The 20936-nt window shown below is 41.9% G+C and overlaps 2 protein-coding genes and 1 pseudogene across 6 annotated transcripts in view; 1 reads left to right on the forward strand and 2 right to left on the reverse strand.

Annotated features, from left to right (window-relative positions):
- The window catches only part of RNF175 (ring finger protein 175), a gene marked incomplete at its 5' end in the record, with an annotated part of 78409 nt that extends 76451 nt beyond the window's left edge, over window positions 1-1958 (forward strand). Inside the window, 2 exon segments of the mRNA XM_082633904.1 lie at window positions 1828-1829; window positions 1832-1958. Of these exon segments, the coding sequence (XP_082490030.1) occupies window positions 1828-1829; window positions 1832-1947 (118 nt within the window). The 3' untranslated portion in view covers window positions 1948-1958.
- Window positions 1959-2636: 678 nt separating this feature from the next.
- Window positions 2637-15701, reverse strand: TLR2 (toll like receptor 2). 4 transcript variants are annotated; one of them, XM_082644879.1, is made up of 2 exons: window positions 15643-15701; window positions 2637-8712 (listed from the first exon to the last, which is right to left on the reverse strand). In XM_082644879.1, the coding sequence occupies exon 2, from the start codon at window positions 8694-8696 to the stop codon at window positions 6339-6341; it is 2358 nt and encodes a 785-aa protein (XP_082501005.1). In that variant the 5' UTR covers window positions 8697-8712; window positions 15643-15701; the 3' UTR covers window positions 2637-6338. The 4 variants fall into 4 exon arrangements, with proteins under 4 accessions (XP_082501005.1, XP_082501002.1, XP_082501003.1 ...); XM_082644876.1 differs by lacking the exon at window positions 15643-15701 and adding an exon at window positions 14799-14917; XM_082644877.1 differs by lacking the exon at window positions 15643-15701 and adding an exon at window positions 14524-14776.
- A 1363-nt stretch (window positions 15702-17064) lies between these two features.
- LOC309817009 (toll-like receptor 2) lies at window positions 17065-18118 on the reverse strand (annotated as a pseudogene). Its single transcript has one exon. The product of its transcript is annotated as a toll-like receptor 2 (transcript).
- Window positions 18119-20936: the final 2818 nt, after the last annotated feature.

Raw genomic sequence — 20936 nt, forward strand, 5'->3', positions numbered from 1 at the left:
ATGAGGCTGGATCTTGTCTTTCTGGTGGGCAGGTCCACATCTTGTGGTGCGTTTTGGGTTGTCTGTGGCCTTATTATGATTTTAGGCAGCCTCTGTGCTAATGGATGGGTTTGTGTTCCTATCTTCTAGTTGTTTGGCCAAGGGTGTCAGCACTGGAGCTTGCTGGTCATTGAGTGGAGTAGGGTCTTGGCGTTGAGATGGAGATCTCTGGGAGATTTTCGCCATTTGATATTACGTGGAGCTGGGAGGTCTCTTGTGGACGAATGCCCTGAACTTGGCTCTCCCACCTGAGAGGCACAGTCCTGATGCCTGGCTGGAGCACCAAGAGCCTGTCATCCACATGGCTCAGAATAAAAGGGAGAAAAAGAAAGAAAGAAAGAAGATAAAATTTAATTTAATTTAATTTAATTTGTTATTAAAATAAAAATTATTTTTTAAAAAAATTTAAGTATTAAAAAAAGAAGTGAGCAACCAAACCAAAAAACAAATCCACCAATGATAACAAGGGCTAAAAACTATACAAAAAACAAAACAAAACAAAAAAAGACAAACAGACTGAACCCTAGGACAAATGGTAAAAGCAAAGCTATACAGACAAAATCACACACAGAAGCATACACATACACACTCACAAAAAGAGGAAAAGGGAAAATATATATATATCGTTGCTCCCAAAGTCCACCTCCTCTATTTGGGATGATTCGTTGTCTATTCAGGCATTCCACAGATGCAGGGTACCTCAAGTTGATTATGGAGATTTAATCCGCTGCTCCTGAGGCTGCTAGGAGAGATTTCCCTTTCTCTTCTTTGTTCGCACAGCTCCTGGGGTTCAGCTTTGGATGTGGACCCGCCTCTGCGTGTAGGTCGCTGGAGGGCGTCTGTTCTTTGCTCAGACAGGACGGGGTTAAAGGAGCAGCTGATTCGGGGGCTCTGGCTCACTCAGGCCGGGGGGAGGGAGGGGTATGGATGCGGGGCGAGCCTGCGGCAGCAGAGCCCAGCATGATGCTGCAACAGCCTGAGGCACGCTGCACATCCTCCTGGGGAAGTTGTCCCTGGATCACAGGACCCTGGCAGTGGCGGGCTGCAGAGGCTCCAGGTAGGGGAGGTGTGGATAGTGACCTGTGCTTGCACACAGGCTTCTTGGTGGTGGCAACAGCAGCCCCAGCGTCCCACGCCCGTCTCTGGGGTCCGCGCTTTTAGCCGCGGCTCGCGCCCGTCTCTGGAGCTCCTTTAAGCAGCGCTCTTAATCCGCTCTCCTTGCGCACCAGGAAACAAAGAGGGAAGAAAAAGTCTCTTGCCTCTTCGGCAGCTGCAGACTTTTTCCCGGACTCCCTCCCGGCCAGCCGTGGTGCACTAACCCCTTCAGGCTGTGTTCACGCCGCCAGCCCCAGTCCTCTCCCTGGGATCTGACCTCACCAGCTCTCGGGCTGGTGAGTGCCGGTCGGCACCGATCCTCTGTGCGGGAATCTCTCCGCTTTGCCCTCCGCACCCCTGTGGCTGCGGTCTCCTCCGCTACTCCGAAGCTTTCCGCCCCCTCCCCCCGCAGTCTCCGCCAGTGAAGGGGCTCCTAGTGTGTGGAAACCTTTCCTCCTTCACAGCTCCCTCCCACTGGTGCGGGTCCCGTCCCTATCCTTTTGACTCTGTTTATTCTTTTTTCTTTTGCTCTACCCAGGTACATGGGAATTTTCTTGCCTTTTGGGAGGTCTGAGGTCTTCTGCCAGCGTTCAGTAGGTGTTCTGTAGGAGTTGTTCCACATGTAGATGTATTTCTGATGTATTTGTGGGGAGGAAGGTGATCTCTGCCTCTTACTCTTCTGCCGTCTTGAAGCTCCTCCACACACACTTTTCATATGGACAAATCCTGGACTGGCTTCATTGTCTGGTGGTCTGGCAACCCGTGGTGATAGGAATCGTCCAAGGCATTAATTATTCACTAGGGCTGGAATAGCATGGCACACCTAACCCGGAAGCAATGTATTGCATGTTGAAATATTTTCTAATCCTTAATCCTACATTTAATATTGATATTCTTTTCTAATTTTAGAGATGACCCCAAGAATTTAGAGAACTGAATAACAACTGGCACTTTGTGTGGAAAGAATTTAAAGAGAAGCTGAGCAATGGAATAAACAAATAAAGCGTGCTTTGCATCCCTCCAATTACCATCATTTTCTAATCATAGCATCTGACATATTTGGTACAACCCACTGAGGACATCCCACCTCTACTTTGGCTTACAGTGATCTCATCTGAGGCGTGTTTCAGAGGTTTGCAAAGTACTCCTCACGTACAACGTTGAGTTACAACAAATACCTTATCAGTTCAACATCTTCAAAGAAGTAGGCAGAGTTGTTAAATCTATGGTTTAAGGACAGAGTCTTTTCTGTTCTTTGTGCTTGTTACCACGTGGCAGCTTTGGCACCACAGAGCCCTTCTGTGTAGAGATCACTCCTGAAGCCTCTAGCACCAGTGTGTTGCAGCCCACTCAATGGGCCAGAGCTACACCGGGTTTCCTTGGGCTGCCCCATGCACTCAGCCCACCCAAGGGCTGCACTAAAGGGTAGAGAAGCACTCTCTTCTTCTGTGCCACTCTGTACACACACACACACACACACACACAGTCAATCCATGGCCATACTCTACTTTTATTTTCTTCACAGCACTTCCTGAAATCATATCATAGACTCATTTGTTTACTGTTTGTCTTCACCTCCATGAAGACTGGAATTTTATCTGTTTTGTTCCCTACTATCTCTCCAGCACTTGGAGCAGCACCTGGCACATAACAGGCACTCAATAAATATTTGCTGAACAAATGAATTAATCCAGCAAGAAAGAAAAAATTAACAGAATTGGGAAGACCAGTCAGAACAAATTAACCCAATATGTTGAACTCCCCCAAATTAACTCATTTTTAATTACTGGTCATTTGTTAAACAGCCAACACTGTCTAAATCACACCAGATATCTACTCTGCAATACCTGAAGACATTACACTTGTATGAAGTAGAAAAGAAACAAATCTATTGTCAGAAACATTGGCGACGCATTGCAGAAACTTGGATGGACCTAGAAATTATCATACTGAGTGAAGTCAGTCAGAAACAGAATGACAAATACCACATGATATCACTTATATGTGGTATCTAAAATATGACACAAATGAACTTATCTATGAAACAGAAACAGACTCACAGACATAGAGAACTGACTTGTGGTTACCAGTGGGGAGGGGAAGTGGGGACAGGTTGGATTGGAAGTTTGGGTGAGCAGATGCAAACTATTATATATAGAATGGATAAACAACAAGGTCCTATGGTATAGCACAGGGAACTATACTCAATATCCTGTGATAAACCATAATGGAAAGGAATATGAAAAAGAGTTTATATATGTATAACTGAATCACTTTGCTGTACAGCAGAAATTAACTCAACATTGTAATCAACTATACTTCAATAAACTTTTTAAAAATATCAGCAATGTACTTAATGCTATACAAAATTCCATTGTAGTTGTAATGACAATAACTCACATTAAGATTTTTCTGGTTGGTAATTTTCTTTCTTGAAACTGCTCAGTGCTTCAGTATTACAACTGGCTCATCATCCAGATTATTAGAAGATTTAACTCTGCTTTATTTCTCTACTCAGCAAACATTTCAACAATTCAATATTTATTACGTACCAGGCATGTGCAAGGATTAAAGACATAAATCGAGATTCTTGAACTTACAGGCTACAGACAAATAAAAGACCTCACAGCTGGATAAAGCACCAACTAAAAATTAGTTTTTCTTTTGTAGCAGAGCCCTTAAATTCACCTCTGATGTATTTGCCATCTGCCTTTTATGGAGAGCTGAGTGAAGACCCTTTAGGACTCTGGGCAAGTAAACCAGCATGTGTCTTCATGGAATTCTGAATGACCCTCAGAAATGTTAGATAATTACTAAACAATATCAGAAAAAAATAAAGATGCTATTTCTTTTACACAGTTTAGGCATTTAAACTCTAATCTCAGGGGCTTCCCTGGTGGCACAGTGGTTAAGAACCCACTTGACAATGCGGGGACACAGGTTCGAGCCCTGGTCTGGGAAGATCCCACATGCCGCGGAGCAACTAAGCCCGTGCACCACAACTACTGAGCCTGCACTCTAGAGCCCGCGAACCACAACTACTGAGCTCACGTAACATGACTACTGAAGCCCACGTGCCTAGAGCCCGTGCTCCACAAAAAGAAGCCACTGCAACGAGAAGCCCACGCACCACAGTGAAGAGTAGCCCCTGCTTGCCGCAACTAGAGAAAGCCCGCGCATAGCAATGAGGACCCAACGCAGCCAAAAAATAAATTAAATAAATTAATTTTAAATAAATTAATTAATTAAATCTAGTTTCAGTTTTGTGAAGTAATATGTATATACTACCCAGTTACCAGTGGTTATCTCAAGGTAAAGGGATAAGAGCTGATTCTTAATTTCTTTTATATGCTTTTGTTTCTTGTCCAAATTTTCTACAGTTTAACATTTGCAATGAGAAAAATAGATTATTTTAAAAATATTATTTTAAATCTATCAATTAACTATGAAGCTTTTTTATTGCTGTTTAAATTATTGAAATTAAATCTACAGGTCAAGTCCACGTTAAATTTGTCTGGTTCTCATGACAATTAACGTTGTGCTTAATGTAGGAAGGAAATAGAGGACTAAAGCAAAAAGTCCATTTTGTGTTTGGTTTCTGTGGCATCTCAAGTCTCCTTCTCCTGAACTTGTCTATTTTTTTCTTAGGCTGGGTACTCCATTACACTCTCCCAGAAGTTTGTGTGAGATAGAAGAACCCACTGTTTGGGTTTCCCAAGGACTAAAGCCTGTCCTGCACTTAATGAACTTATTTCTTTGGGATACTTTCTGCAAACGACAGAAAATATACCCTAGATCCCTGCTAGTACCCGTAACACAAAAACATTCATTTACAAACCATAATATATAAGAGGAATTCCTTCTTGGAAAGTAATAATAATAGCTAACACCTACCACAGGCACTGTCACCCTGTGCGAGTACCCCATGGTACCCATTCTTATAGGGTTGGTCCTCATCCAGGGGCACATGCCAGCGCTTTACTGATATTACTGCACATTGACATCTACATCAGACCCTACGATGTATTTATTATTATCCTTATTTTAAGGACAGGACAATATTTGGGATCAGATTGAGTTGCCCAAAGATACATGCGTACTAACCCAGGTCCTTCTGATTCCAGACCCCAACTAACCACACAGACCCAGTTCTGGCTGAAGACTGAGCGAGGTCCCTTCCTTTCACATGTGGTTCCCAGCTTAAGGAGTGAGTTGCATGAAGTCCATAAATAGCTCCTCACTTTTAAATTTAATGTCTTATTATCTAGATTCTAAAAATTAACACATGGAAGTAGTATCTATCTTTTAAATTATTGTGTATTAAATATTTCTGAGTCATTGTGAGGAACCTCTAGGTCTATACTTGCTTAAAATCTATTTAGCTCATACGTACTTTCATAGTGTTTCAGAAAGAGAAAAAATCAGAAACAAGACTTTTCAAAGAAGGAAAAAGCCACATGATGCAAGGGAAGCCGACTAGAAGATGGGGCTGAAAGCAGAGTAACCAGACACTAATTAGAACTTCACACATAGTTAAAGGCTGAAGATCTGAGTCAGGGATATAGGGGGCTTCTTTCAAATTCTTCAAAACAGAGTATTTATTTCAATAGTTTCATTTTCATAGAAATACATAATTTACTGCATCTTGGGTTATATACCCTCTCTCAAGCAACTATGGCTGGAGAAACTTATCAAATACTGAGAAAGACAGATCCAGTTCATATGAAAATACACCTTCTAGGTTTTTCTGTATCCTCTGAAGCTTAATGGGGACACACAGCACTTTTTTTCTAAGAACAGCAATAACATTTTGCCTCACTACTCTTGAGAGCCGTCAGGCACAGAAAGGATAGCTGGGGAGATGGAGAACGACCTCTACAGACATGGATGAGTTTCCTGGCAGAAAGCTGACGGACACAGTCATTTGAAATCTTCTGCTCATTTCTGCTGTTTCCTAATGAACTAAGTCAGTTGGTACAGATAATTCAGATATCAATAATGCAGTGAGATCATGATTCTCTCATAGGATAAAGAAAAGCCCAGAACCATGTTTTTCCAATCTGGGAGCAGTTTTTGAACAGTTTTAGTTGTTTCAGTAAGCAAGTCCTCATTCATATAGTTTACATATAATGGGGTCAGAATGGACTTAGTTATAACTAGTGATAGGTCATCACCAGACCAAGCCTGACCCTTAATGAAGGATCCTAGGACTTTAGTGCAGCTCTCAAATTTAACCAAAACCCTTCCTGCTGCGTCTCATCAGCGGGCCACTCCAAGTAGGTCTTGGTGTTCATGATCTTCCGCAGCTTACAGAAACGCTTGGGGATGGCCTTTTTCTCAATGGGCTCCAGCAGAACGAGTATGGCAGCATCGTCGTTCTCATCAAAGAGACGAAAATGGGAGAAGTCCAGCTCGTACTTGCACCACTCACTCTTCACAAAGTTCTCAGAAAGCACAAAGATGGTTTTGTGGCTCTTTTCAATGGAGTCAATGATATTGTCGATAATCCACTTGCCAGGAATGAAGTCCCGCTTGTGAAGACACAACTTAAAGGGAGGTCTGAAGTGCTCGAGCTCCTGGACCATGAGGGTCTCCACCCAGTAGGAATCCCGTTCACTGTAGGACACAAAGGCGTCATAGCAGATGTCCCTGCGGGGAGCCTTCCTGGGCTTCCTCTTGGCCTGGAGCCAGGCCCACATCATCTTCATGTACCACAGTCCGTGGAAACGGTGGCACAGAACCCCCATGAGCAGGAACAACAGGAAAAGGGCGCAGCACACGGAAGACACCACGGCTGCCCTGTGGCATTCAGAAAGCGAGAGCCGGGTGTCCTGAACCCGCTGGCCCCGCACGGGAGATGGAGAGTCACACAGGTACTCTTCTGGCCAGTCGATCAGGACCTGGGCCAGGGCTTGCTGCCCCTGTGTGAAAGACAGGAAGTCACAGGAGCAAATGAAGCTGTTGCCACCAGCTTCCAAAGTCTTCAGTTTTTGAAAAGAATCAAGTTGCTCCTTAGAGAAAGTATTTATTATATTTCTGCTGATTCTCATAACTAATAACATGGGTAAGAAGGAGGCATCTGGTAGAGTCTTCAACTTATTTCTGGAAATATAAAGTTCTTTGAGTTCTGGCAAAATCAAAGAAAATGAATCGAGATTGTTATTGCTAATATCTAAAATTTCCAGTGTCTGGGGAATGCAATGGGTTAAACTTTGTATTCTTGTGCTGGATAAGTTCAAATATTTCATTTTTCCTGGCCACTGACAAGTTTCAGGCATTGAATGAAAATTATTCTTACTGATATCAAGGTTAGTCAGGTTTTTCAGAGTAAGCAAAATTTCTCCAGTTTTTTCTAATGATTTCAAACGATTCTGCCTTAAAACTAAGGTTTTTAGGAAGGGCCAGGCATGCTCGCAGGCTGAGTTTTTCAAGGTTTCTTCAGACATTAAGTTTTCACTGAGATCCAAATATTCTAATGATTTTAAATGTTGTGAAAGTAAACAAGGAACCAGAAAAACTTTACTGTTTTCTATTGTGATTCTTTTAACTTTTCCTGTGAGTGAATATATATTACTCAGATCACGATATAAGAAAAACTGTGGAATATGCAACTTCCGTATTGTTAACGTCTCCACGTCACCTAGGCATTTAATTGTGTCCAGAGTCAATGTCTTAAAATCACCAACTCCATCATGGGTACAGTCATCAAACTCTACTTCTAAGACTCCAGAAACATAATTAAACAGTTTCACAACTTCAATAAAACTTTCATCATTGATTTGCACATTTCTAAATGTAAACTTTCTAATGGATGTATTCGTTTCATTGATGAATACCTCTGAAAAATGAAAAGTGTTCAAATTAGTATCTCTCAGTTCTAAATATTCTAAGGAACTTAAAATATCTACAAAAATCTCCAACAGTAAAACAGGCTGCTTCAGATGAAGAATCAGATGGCTGATGTTCTGGATTGACTTTAAACTCTTTGGCGCATACGTCTGCAGATTTGGAGCATTAATCTCAAGTTTCTCAAGAAGAGTTAGCCCAGTGAAATCCTTTTCCTGAATCTCAGTGAAGCTGTTACTATTTCCTACTTTCAGGATTCGCAGATTTGGGAGATGAGGAAAAAGAGGTCTTTCCCCGAGTGTTTTGTATAAATTTCCCAGTAAGTTTAAGAATTTCAAGGCAGAAAGGGATCTGAACCAGGAGGATGAGAAGTAAGATAAACGATTATAGGATAAGTCCAAATATTCAAGACTCCTCAGGGAAAAAAAAGAATCTTCCTCCACTGTGTGAATTTCATTGGCCCCCAGCCTCAGAGTCCTGAGGTTCACACACCTCCGCAGGTCGCTGTTGCTGACATAGGTGATCTCATTGCTGGACAGGTCAAGGCTTTTCACAGCTGCCGTGAGCCCTGAGGGGATGGAGTTTAAAGATCTGGAGCGGCCATCGCAGACACCAGTGGGGTCACAGGACAGAGAAGAAGCCTGATCAGAGGCTCCTTCCTTGGGGAGGCTGATTACAGACCCCAAGACCCACACTGTCCAGAAAGCAGGTGGCATTGTCCAGTGATCTCACCTACAAAGAAAAGAGGCTCAAATGAGTGATTGTGTTTGACAACATAGCTTAATTCCAGTTCTTGAGAAATGTTTTGTAAGATGTAGCACGAGCATACACACACACACACACACACACACACACACACACACCAAGAAATAACTGACAGGGAAATGGAATGTATGAATAAGGATAAAAAATGAATTCCCTGACTCATCCAGCAACAGACCGCCACTGAACAATGACTTAAAGGCACAGTACCATCTAGGAGTATGCAGCAGGACCAAACGTGGGTTGAAAGATGAAAGTAAATGAATGAGGGAGGATGAAAAAGCAAGCAGTTTAAGCAAAGGGCTAGGCTTAACCATATGGATTTACAACCTCGTATTTGTATACTTCAGATCTTATATTGGAGCATGCCCCTTGCCTGTCCTGATGCCCCCGTTAGAGATCTCACAGTGCCAAACCACAGCTCTCCTTGAACAACTTTCACTGAATACAGCTCCAGGAGGAGCATGCTCTTTAACCAAAAGAAAAAGGTCCCATGCTTGTCAACCTGTCTTGCACTTGGCACTAGCAGGTGGAAGGGGTGCTGAGAACCCCAGGCAGAGCAAGGTGGTTTGTTGGGCGGAGGGACAATCAGACCATCAGAACCTTCTCATCTGCCGTGAACTAAGTGTAGGAAGCAGTGTTTGACTCAGCACATTTTTCAAAAGATCATTTTGGGGAAACAATCAACAGTATTACCTTTGCCAATACTCACGTGTCCATCTAAGGGTCAGTCTGTTTCAGGGATCTCTAATCTGATCCAATGTCTATTTGTCTATCCTTGTACCGGTAACACACTATATTAAATATATGACATATCTTCATATCCAGGAGAGCAAGGCCTTCCTCCCTGTTCTTCTTTTAAGTGAGTCTTAGTTAGTCTTGGTGCTTTGCATATTCTTATAAATTACAGAATCAGCTTATCAGTTTCAAAAACAAAACCCACTGATTTTTAAAAAATACATTTACTTATTTTTGGCTGCGTTGGGACTTCGTTGCTGCACGTGGGCTTTCTCTAGTTGTGGTGAGCAGGGGCTACTTTTCACTGCAGTGTGCAGGCTTCTCATTGCAGTGGCTTCTCTTGTTGCAGAGCACGGGCTCTACGTGCACGGGCTTCAGTAGTTGTGGCACGCGGGCTCAGTAATTGTGGCTCACGGGCTTGGTTGCTCCGTGGCATGTGGGATCTTCCCGGACCAGGGCTTGAACCCATGTTCCCTGTATTGGCAGGTGGATTCTTAACCACTGAGCCACCAGGGAAGCTCAAACCCATTGATTTTAACTGGCAATGCCATGAATCTATAGATATTTTGGAATTATTGACATCACTACAATATTGAATCTTTCAATCCATGAGCATGATATATCTTTCCATTTATTTGGGTCTTCATTATCACAATAATGTCTTATGATTTTCTACACAGAGGACTTGAGTATATTTTGTGAGGTTTATTTCTAGGCATCTGATACTTTTGAAGTTTTGAAAATAGTATTATTACTTATATGTGGCATATACCTATACATACAGAGAGAGAAATTCAATTAAGCTTTACATATCTATCATGCATTGAGCAACCTTGCAAAACTAATTCAGCAATTTCACAGTTTGTAGATTCCTTTTAATTTTCTACATACACAATCATATCATCCAGGTATAATGATGGCTTTATTTACTTTTTCCAATCCTTATACCTTTACTTCATTGTCTTGATTAGTGAATGTTGAATTTTATCAAAATTTTTTTTTCTTCCTGTAACTACTGAGATAAGAACATTTCCTCCTTCACTTTGTTAATAAATATTGGTGACTACAATGGATAAATGTCTGTGTTAAAGCAACGTTGCATTTTTAGAATAAACCCACATTCGTCTGGATGTATTATCCTTTTTATATATTGCTGGATTTTATCTATAATATTTTGTTTAGAATTTTTGAATCTATATTCAGAAGTAAAATTGCCCTACAAATTTCTTTCTCCTAATGTCCTCATACAGTTTTTGGTGTTGTTTGTTTTTGTTAAATACATTAATTTAACAGCTACGGAATGATTCAGATTTTCTTTTTATTCTTTTGTCAGTTGTGTTTTTCAAAGAATTTATCATTTTCTTCCAAATTTTCAAATTTACTGACATAGTTGCTTACATCCTCTTATTGTTTTAATGTCTGCAGCACCTCTATTCTATTCCTTAGATGATATTTGTGCCTGCTTTCTTTCTCAATTGTCTTGCCAGAGGTTTATCATTTTCATTAGCATTTTTAAAAATTTATTTATTTTATCCATTTATTTTTGGCTGTATTGGGTCCTCGTTGCTACGCGCAGGCTTTCTCTAGTTGCAGCAAGCAGGGGCTACTCTTCGTTGCGGTGCACGGGCTTCTCATTGCAGTGGCTTCTCTTGTTGTGGAGCACGGGCTCTAGGCACACAGGCTTCAGTAGTTGTGGCGAACGGGCTTCAGCAGTTGCGGTGCACGGCTTCAGTAGTTGCAGCGCACAGGCTTAGTTGCTCCATGGCATGTGGGAGGGATCTTCCCGGACCAGGGATCAAACCTGTGTCCCCTGCATTGGCAGCCAGATTCTCAACCACTGCACCACCAGGAAAGTCCTATCACCATTTTTGAATAAACAACTTCTCACTCTATAGAGCCTCTATTTATTTTCTATTTCATTAATTTCTACTCATATTACTATTTACTTCCTTCTGCTTTCTCCAGATTTATTTTACGGTTCTCATTCTAATTTCCTGAGATAGATGCTTCCTCATTAATTTTCAGCCATTCTTCATGTCTAATATATCCATTTCAGGTCATGAATTTTCACCTAAACACTAGTTTAGCTGTATTGTCCATGTCTCTTTCTCTTCTGTTCTTTCCATACTTTTGTCTCGTCAAGTTTCAATCGAGGTATTTTCTTCTGATCTATTTTCTAGTTTATTTTTCTTTCTTCAGCTATGTTTAATGTACTGTTAAATCCATCCACTGCTTTTACATTTTTTGATTATTACAGTTTTCATCTCTATAATTTCTATTTGGTTCCTTTCCACTTCTGCTATGACATTTTTATAGTTTCACATTCTCTGCCAGAATTTTCAGTTTTGTCTTTTCTTGCGTTGAACACAGTAAGCACAGTGTGACAGGCAGCAGAGCACGTTTGACAGCCTTAGGAAGCAGGGAGTCAAATGTTCAGGTCTGGGGCAGTCATGGACAGGATAGACAAGGCTGAACTAGAGGAAAATAAGTCCTCACAGGTTGCAGCACAGCTTTGATTTATCTGGATGGCTCGGGCAGCCTCCATCTCTGAATATGGACTAAGATTATTTCTGGAACGCTAGGGCTCATGGGTACCTACAGAAGCAAAGGAAAATGTTCTCCAGAAGAATAAAACATCATCCTAGCCCTTAGATTTCTTTCTAGAAACAGTTTTTCAAATAGAATGTCCAGTAAAAAATGAAAAACAACTGGGCGCTAACGAAAGCAAGGTGATAAGCATGAGAAAAGCAGAAACAGCAGACAACAGAAACTAACCCACAGAGGCCACAGATCTAGCATTGTCCCACCTCTAAAACTGACAGGGTTAAGATGAAATGGCTATTACTATTTGGCACTATGTCTATCCCACTGTCTTTCTGCTTAATCAGTTGTTGAAAAAAAAATCCTCTTAGTATAATTGCATTGGAGAACCAAAATTTACTTGATTTTTTCCACTTTGTAACATATTGCACAAATCTTAAGAAATCTATACCAATTTTTGGCTAAGATTTAAGGTCAAATACGTTCATTTTTTATTTTTCCTGGCTTTTTCTCTTTAAAACGTAAAATTTATAAGAGCAGAGATCTTGGGCTATTTCATATACATATTATATGATACCTATTACATGGTCGGTTTTCAACAAATAATAATTATGGATGATGCTAAAACTACAGTTAACAACTTGACACTTCAGGTCAGAATTACTTGTCTCTCCTCCCATTTCCCCAATACACTACAGGGGGGGCAGAGAACTCCTCAATGTAAGACACTGAGAAAGGGAAGGCGATGGCTCAAGTTAGATGGAGTGGAGTCAGATCTAACAAAGGCTGTGGATCTGCACAAAGTATAAAAATCATCCGCTTAAAGAATTCAGAAAGTTGCCAGAGTGCTGAGGAATTACTAGTCCAAGACTCGGGATAGGATGGAAGTCTGAGGAGTAAACCTGGTGTTAGAGCCGACTGAGCTGAGAGGAAGTTGAAGCCCTGTGGCCCAGAGTGAAACCAGGGACAGACGCCCACTTTAGGGCAAGGTCTGAGATGCCTGGGTGAAGCCAGACTGGAGAAGGACTCGTGGCGCAGCACATGGTAGAGAAGTGACAGTGGGCTCTCCATAAAGCCAAGCGCAGAGAAAAGGCTACGCCATATGTGAACAGGGGCCTCAAAAATCTCTGCCCTCTGACCCAGGGTCTCCACCTGGCTAGAAGCTAGCCTCCTAGAAATCTCCCATAAGAAATCAAAACCCAGGCCTGTCACATATGCTGGTGTGGATCCAAATATTAAAAGATATAATAACTAAGAATTCTTCAGAACTGAAGAAAAACATAAATTTACAAATTATAAATGCATATTGAATCCCAAAGAATAGAAATTCCTCATCTAGCCCCAAAACGATGGAATAATAGCCTCAAAGGGCTGAGTAAACATACCTGTTAGTCTAGACATCTATACCCATTTAAATAATCATCCAAGAGTAAAGATAAGACATTTTCAGACATTTGTAGACCTTCATTGAAAGAAGTACCCAAAAACAAATGTTCTTCAACACATGGAAAATAAACCAGGTAAGAGTAGGCAACAAGAAGCAACAAGTGGATTTTTTTAGTGTAACGACAGATAAGAAAGACAGCACTCAGAAACTCAGACATGGGTTTCCTGAATGAGGAAAAAGTAATGTAAATTTTAAATGACATTGTGGAGATAAAAAAAAAAATTTTTTTTTGACAAGCAAACCTATTTGGGAGGAGTAAATACAACTTAGATTTACCGAAATATCTTTATAAGGTCACACCCAAGGTGCCACATACAATAAATTATGCTCAATCACTGAAATCAAAACAAGATATTTAACTAACCAAGACAAATTCTTAAGTAAAGCAATGGAAAAAAATAACTGATGGCTTAGAAACTTCCAAAACATGTTGTCAACTTCAGGTAATTTTCATAAAATTGATACATTATAAAAAGTTTAAAGAAGACACAAAGGTTCTCTGCTTAGAACAGGAAGAAGAAACTTAAATATTGGTGAATAAGTCATTTTCAAATAATCAGGTCAGGATAATTGCCTTTTTTTTTTTTTTTTTTTTTTTTGGTGTCTACTTTCAAGTCAGCCATCCTATCTCCCAGTTGCTTTTTGGTAAAGATCTGAGTTAGTAACAGTGCAGACAAGACCTTCCGCAAGATTACAAGCATCTCACCCTGCTGAATTGTTTACACCCGGAACAATTTCTCTCTCTCTCTCTCCCAGCCCCCCCCCTTTTTTTTCCAAACAGGAAAAACACTATCCTGGCCGACATCCAAGTTCCAAGCACAAGTTGCCATTTATAGACGTTGACGAAGTCTTAATGGCATGAAGCCCACCCCAGAGCAGAGACCAGGCTCGGGGTTGGGGAGCGAGAGTCCTAGGCAGATGCGAGTCCTGACCCCGTCCCATTGCTGAGCCCTGGTGTCCGAAATCCCATCTTTGGAAGTCGGGTCCCAGCGGTAAGCAGTGAGCGCAGACGCACCGCCAGCAGGACGCACCTATGCAACCTTGAAAGCCTCTACCTGAACCTCGTCACCGCCGCTCCGAGTGAAGGGGCGGGGGCGAACGGGGCGCCCTGAGCCTCCGGCGAGAGGGCCGCCCTTCGGGAACCGGAGCCACCGGCCACCGCGCCTCCCGGAACGTGGCCGCCCGCAGCGCGGAGCCCGCGGAAGCTCCCCGCGGCGCCCCCTCGGAGGCTGGACGGCCCCGCCACGGCCCGCGGGCACCGGGACGCCAAGGGCTGGGCGAACCTCGACCACACCCCCGTCCCTTTCCGTGAGGCCCCCGCTTCTCTCACCTCGGCGGGGCGGGTGTCCACATTCCCGTGCGGGGCCTAGCAGACGGGGCTGCAGGAGCGTCGACGGCCTCGGGGCCGGGGACTCCCCCCTTCCCCGGGCCCGCGCCGCACGACTGGGGTCCCGGGTGCCGCCGACTGGGAAGCGGGGATGCCCGGTGTCCGCGTCCGCGCCTCGGCCACCCTGGGACCCTGCCCGCCCGGTCCGGGAAGGGCTGCGGAGTGAGGAAGCCCACCGAGCGTATTTTCGGCCCGATGTATCCGGAGACTGCGCAGCCGCCGCCAGGCCGCGCCTTCTGCCGCCTCCGGTCGGGACCTGCCCGCGCCCCGGAAGAGTGCGCGGGGACGCTGCCTGTGGCCGGCGCCCCCTTCTCCAGGGTGCGGGGACTACCCGTTCCGCGGAGCGCGCCTGGCACCTGTGGCCTGGGGCCCGCCGCCTCCCTTTCCGCGGGCTCCGTCGGGTGACCGTGACCCAGGTGCTACCCCACCGCCGCCTGGTGCCCGGCCCGGGTCGGAGGCGGGCGCTGGGGCCAGGGTGTGGGGAGATGCTTAAGGCCTCCGTGTGGGATTCCCCCAGCACAGAGTTAGATTTCGAAACCAACGAGAAGGCTTATTACCCAACCAGTATTTCCTTGAAGCCTCGGGCAGCCAGAGCCTCTTACTGCCCTGAAACACGCCGTCTCCGTTCTTCTGCGTCCTTGGACGCCCAAATTCAGGCTCACGAATCATGCCTCTCATTCACCTCCCACCCCCACCACGACCTTTTAAACACAATTTCCCGGTCAGTATATCTCCAGGGTCCACTTCCACCCGCAAGTCTATTCTCTCCTGCATTAAAATAACTCACCAGTCACTATGCAAACCAACGCAGCAAGATTTTGCCTGAAGAGCAGATAAGGACAGCCCAGATTTTTTAAAAAAATCAATCTTGTGGCGGTCCCCTGGTGGTGCGCTGACTTTCCCTATCACCCACCTCCCATCCCTGCTCTTACCCTGAAAAGATGTGGGCTCCCCCTTATGTCTAAGGTTTTGAACCTAAGTCCTTCCCTTGCGCATTTCCATCCCTGTTTCTCAAAGTGGGTAATTCCCAAAACGAACAGTCTTAGATTGGCTTTCTTCATTGCCACAGAAACTAGTGAGACATGTTTTTAAGGGAAACTAGCTCCCTTTTCAAAATTAAGCTGCCTTACTACTCATAAACTATATTTTATTTTCATAATTACATTTGACCTTCCCAAATTGAGATTGGAGGCTGAAGAAGCATTCTATTTCCTCTTTGACACAGGAGGAAATGCCATGCAAATTCTAAGTGGCAGAATTGAGATTTGAAACCAGAATTTTACCCTAAACCCAGGGTTCTTTGTGTTACCCTATTCCACATGCCTAGTCTTCATCAAAGGCTCCAGCCTTAGGCAAACTTAACCTATAGGCATGAATGTGAACTTGAGGGGATAAAGTCTGTTTTTCTATACAGTTTACTGATTACCGTGGGGACATTTCTCTGCATCCCTGACCATCCAGGCTCTCCAGCTGTCTGAAACACTTTCTTCTTATTACTTCAAAATCTCCCCCTCTCTTCCTCATGATTTCTCAAGTGTGTCCTTCAGAAAACTTCTTTCCAATGTTTTGCCCTGAAACTGAAAACCTCTGTTCTTTCTCTATATATCTTTTCTAGATAAGCTGCCTAGATTGACTGATGCTATTGCTTTGTAATCCCAAAGTTGATTAGAATATTCTGACAAAGTTAAGTAGAAATTATGTGTTTACCCACAACTTACTACCAGTGTCATCTACATGCAGTGAATTTTTCCCTACACTCTCAGCAAAGCTATTATCACCTTCTACTCAGGCATATCCTTGTACGTGTTCAGTTCTTCACGTTTTCGAAGCACTTTCACATAAACCTTTTCACCTGAGTCTCATAATAACACGTGAAATAAATAGTTCTGATATTATTACGCCTTCAGTTCAAGTGACTAAAGAATTTGCCTCAATTCATATGGCTCAGAGCCAAGTGGCAAATCCGAAGTGAGACTCCAAACGCCTTTAGCTTCTTTGCAGTATAAGACCTCCTCTAACTGCCTACACGACGTGTTTGTTTTTTTTTTTTAAGTTAGAAAATGAACACAGTATGAAAAGATAATTCGGTAAAAAGTAACTCTCATGGTATCTATTTTTTGAGAATCTGACTGAAATTCTAAAATGAAGTTATCAAAAAACACTGTCTTGTTCACATAAAATATTTTGTAATAGAGAAAATAATAAATATAACCGTCAAAAATCACTTAATGAAAATCTGCTGTAATCCTTGCACTAATACACAGATCGTTGTACGCAAATGCTCATTCTTCAAAAATTTTCTACTTTGAAGAGATTTCAATAACATCTGTAACTTTTGAAGAATACTATTTATTAGTGCCTATGCAAAATGATAATAGTGAAACTCCGAATCACCATAGAGCTGAGTTTTGAAACCTGAGAATATTTCATTTTATAGATATTTTTCTTTTAAAAACTAGAATTGTTCTTCAACTGAAACCCTTCCTGCTGGGGATGGCCTTTTTCTCAATGGGCTGAGAGGAATGAGTATGGCAGCATCGTCGTTCTCATCAAAGAGACGAAAATGGGAGAAGTCCAGCTCGTACTTGCACCACTCACTCTTCACAAAGTTCTCAGAAAGCACAAAGACTCCACTCAATGGAGTCAATGATATTGTCGATAATCCACTTGCCAGGAATGAAGTCCCGCTTGTGAAGACACAACTTAAAGGGAGGTCTGAAGTGCTCGAGCTCCTGGACCATGAGGGTCTCCACCCAGTAGGAATCCCGTTCACTGTAGGACACAAAGGCGTCATAGCAGATGTCCCTGCGGGGAGCCTTCCTGGGCTTCCTCTTGGCCTGGAGCCAGGCCCACATCATCTTCATGTACCACAGTCCGTGGAAACGGTGGTACAGAACCCCCACGAGCAGGAGCAACAGGAAAAGGGCGCAGCACACGGAAGACACCACGGCTGCCCTGTGGCATTCAGAAAGCGAGAGCCGGGTGTCCTGAACCCGCTGACCCCGCACGGGGGATGGAGAGTCACACAGGTACTCTTCTGGCCAGTCGATCAGGACCTGGGCCAGGGCTTGCTGCCCCTGTGTGAAAGACAGGAAGTCACAGGAGCAAATGAAGCTGTTGCCACCAGCTTCCAAAGTCTTCAGTTTTTGAAAAGAATCAAGTTGCTGCTTAGAGAAAGTTTTATTTTCTTGCTTACTTGCCAAGAAGAAGGAAGTACCTGGGAGCATCTTTGACATGTACCTGAAAATGTAAAGTTCTTTAAGATGTGACAAAATAAAAGACTACATTGCTAACATCTAATATGCCTAGTGTCTGGGAAACATTGAGTGTTAGATTGTATAGTTTGACACTGGATAAATTCAAGTATGTTACCTTTTCTGGCCACTGATAAGAGTTAAGTAAAGAACCAAGTGTACACTGACAAAGATCAATGTTAGTCAGGTTTTTCTAGAGAAAGCAACATTGTCCCGAGTTTATAGATTATTTTGTCTTAAAGTCAAAGTATGTAGGGAGAACCTTTGAACTGACTGTTTCAGTTATTCTCCAACCATCAAATGTTCACTGAGATCCGAGTATCCTGTGGATTTTAAATATTGAGAAGGGAGATATGGTATTAAGCAAGCTTTGGCAGTTTCAACTGTGAATATCTTTAGTTAATATAAAAGCATGTTTTTAAAGTTCTGTCATTGTGGAAAATTCTCATAGCTAAGCTCTGTTGTTATTACAGTTACTATTGGGCCTGGTCTGATTGTGGAATCGCAGCCATCCCATTTTCCATTTTCCTGAAGTACAGTCTTCCAGTTCTACATTCAATAACTGATTTTCAAATCTTATTGTTTAATTACTTCAACTTGTTTTACTATTAGTTTTTTCACTGTGGGCCTGAGTATAAGAGTGTCTTTTGCTACTTGTGATCTCATATGAAGAGCAGTATTTCTAAGTTCTAAATATTTTGGAAACTTGAAAGATTGACAAAACCTTTCAGAGTGAAATTGACCTCTTTATATGTGGTCAAAAGGTACAAATTTCCAGTTATAAGATATATACTTCTGGGAATGTAACGTACAGCATGGTGACTATAGTTAGTAATACTGTTTTAGTAATACTGTTATTATACCTTCAAAAGTTGCTAAGAGTAGATCTTAAAAGTTCTCATCACCAGAAAAAAATAATAACTATGTGAAATGATGGATTTTAACTAAACATATTGTGATGATTATTTCACACTATATATACATATATCAAATCATTATGTTATACATCTTAAACTAATACAATACTACATGTCAATCATATCTCAATAAAACTCGGGCAGGGGGTACACATTGAGATACCACTACATGCCCACTAGAAAGGCTAAAATGAAAGATAGACAATACCGACAATACCGAGGATGTAGAACAACTGAAACTCTCATACATTGCTGCTGGCAATGCAAAACGCTACACCCACTTTGGGAAAGTTTGACAGTTTCTTATCAAATTAAATATGCACTTAAAGATGCAACAATCTCAATCTTAGGTAATTACCCACGAGAAATGGAAAAATAAGTCCACACAAAAGCATGTACTTTATTCAAAGCTAGAAATGACCCAAATATCTATCATCTCATGAACAGCTAAAGAAATCGTTGTATGTGTGTACAATAGAATACCACTCAACAATAAAAAGGCAGAGCTGCTGAAATATGCAAGAATATGGATGATCTGAAAAGAGTTATACTAAGTGAAAGAAGTCAGACACAAACAAATACATACTATAGAATTCATTTAAATGAATTCTACACAATTCATTTAGATTTAAATTCTACATAAAGCAAAACTATGACAGAAAGCAGGGGTATCAGGGAGCTGGGTTGAGGAGGGGATTGATTGTATAGGGGCATATGGGGACTTTTGGGGGTGACAGAAATGTTCTGTATCATGATTGCAATGGTGGTTACATGACTGTATCTCTTTGTCGAGCTCATCAAACTGTACCTTATATATTGATAAATGTTATTATATATAAATTATCTCAATAAAACCGACTTTAAAACATCCTCTTCTCTCCAAGAGCAAAGGATGGATATATCAGGCCTCCAAAATAGAGGAGCAAACTTTTTGCTTGCCTCATAGAGAAGGAGGGAGAAAACACCTAATTTCTCTAGCAGGTCATCCTGCCTTGCTTATAAAATATCTCCTTTTACTTTAATAAGTTTACATTAATTTCTCTCACTTGCAACAAAAAGAGACCTGACTAAGATATTTCCTGATGGAAAGAAAATTGTTTCTTAAGTGACTCAGGAAGTCCAAACTACCTAGAAATATAATATCATAAAATCTTCTAATATTATATTCAGATGGCTTTATTCCTTCTGGAATGCTTATTTTCAGCTTTCTGCCTTGCAATACCACTCCATGTGTAATCAGAGCGATTCATCACCCAAATTTTACAAAGTCCATTCCAGGACTAAACTCATCAGACTATAGTGATTCCAGAAATTAAGATATTCCTAGTAAGAATGGTCTAAATGTTCATTTTTTTAAAAAAGAAAGAAAGAAAGAAGAAACAAAGACCAATAAAATCTCTTAGAGTAAAATTGACTGCTTCATCTGTCAGCCCAAGTGACTGATCTTCTACATTGATTTCAGACTTCTTGGTACCTAACTCCAAGGATTGGAAGCATCAAACTTAAGTTAATTCAGAACAGAAAGTCCATAAAAGTCTTGTTTTTTTTTTTAATTTAGAGAATCTGTGAATATTTCAGGAATCTAAAACTTGGGAAAATGAAAAAAGAGAGGGAAAGAGACTTTTCTTCAAGTTCTCTGATGCACTATCCCAGATGCAAAGGGCCAAACCATGAAGATGATATATGAGGTAAGTTTGTATAGGTTAGGTCCAAATATACAAAACTCTCAAGGACAATGCAAGTAATTTTCATCTGTTGCAAGGCTGGTAGTAGATGATAGAAAAGGAGATTTCAAATTCACACACAGCTGCTGAATATGGCTGGATGTAAATTTCATGAGGGCATGGACTTTGTTCTCCCTTTTGCAGTGAAGAATTCCCAGCCCTGAGAACACAGTAGGCACTAATCAA

The sequence above is a fragment of the Mesoplodon mirus genome, assembly GCF_964341445.2.
Source record: "Mesoplodon mirus genome assembly, chromosome: 2".
NCBI lineage: Eukaryota > Metazoa > Chordata > Mammalia > Artiodactyla > Ziphiidae > Mesoplodon > Mesoplodon mirus.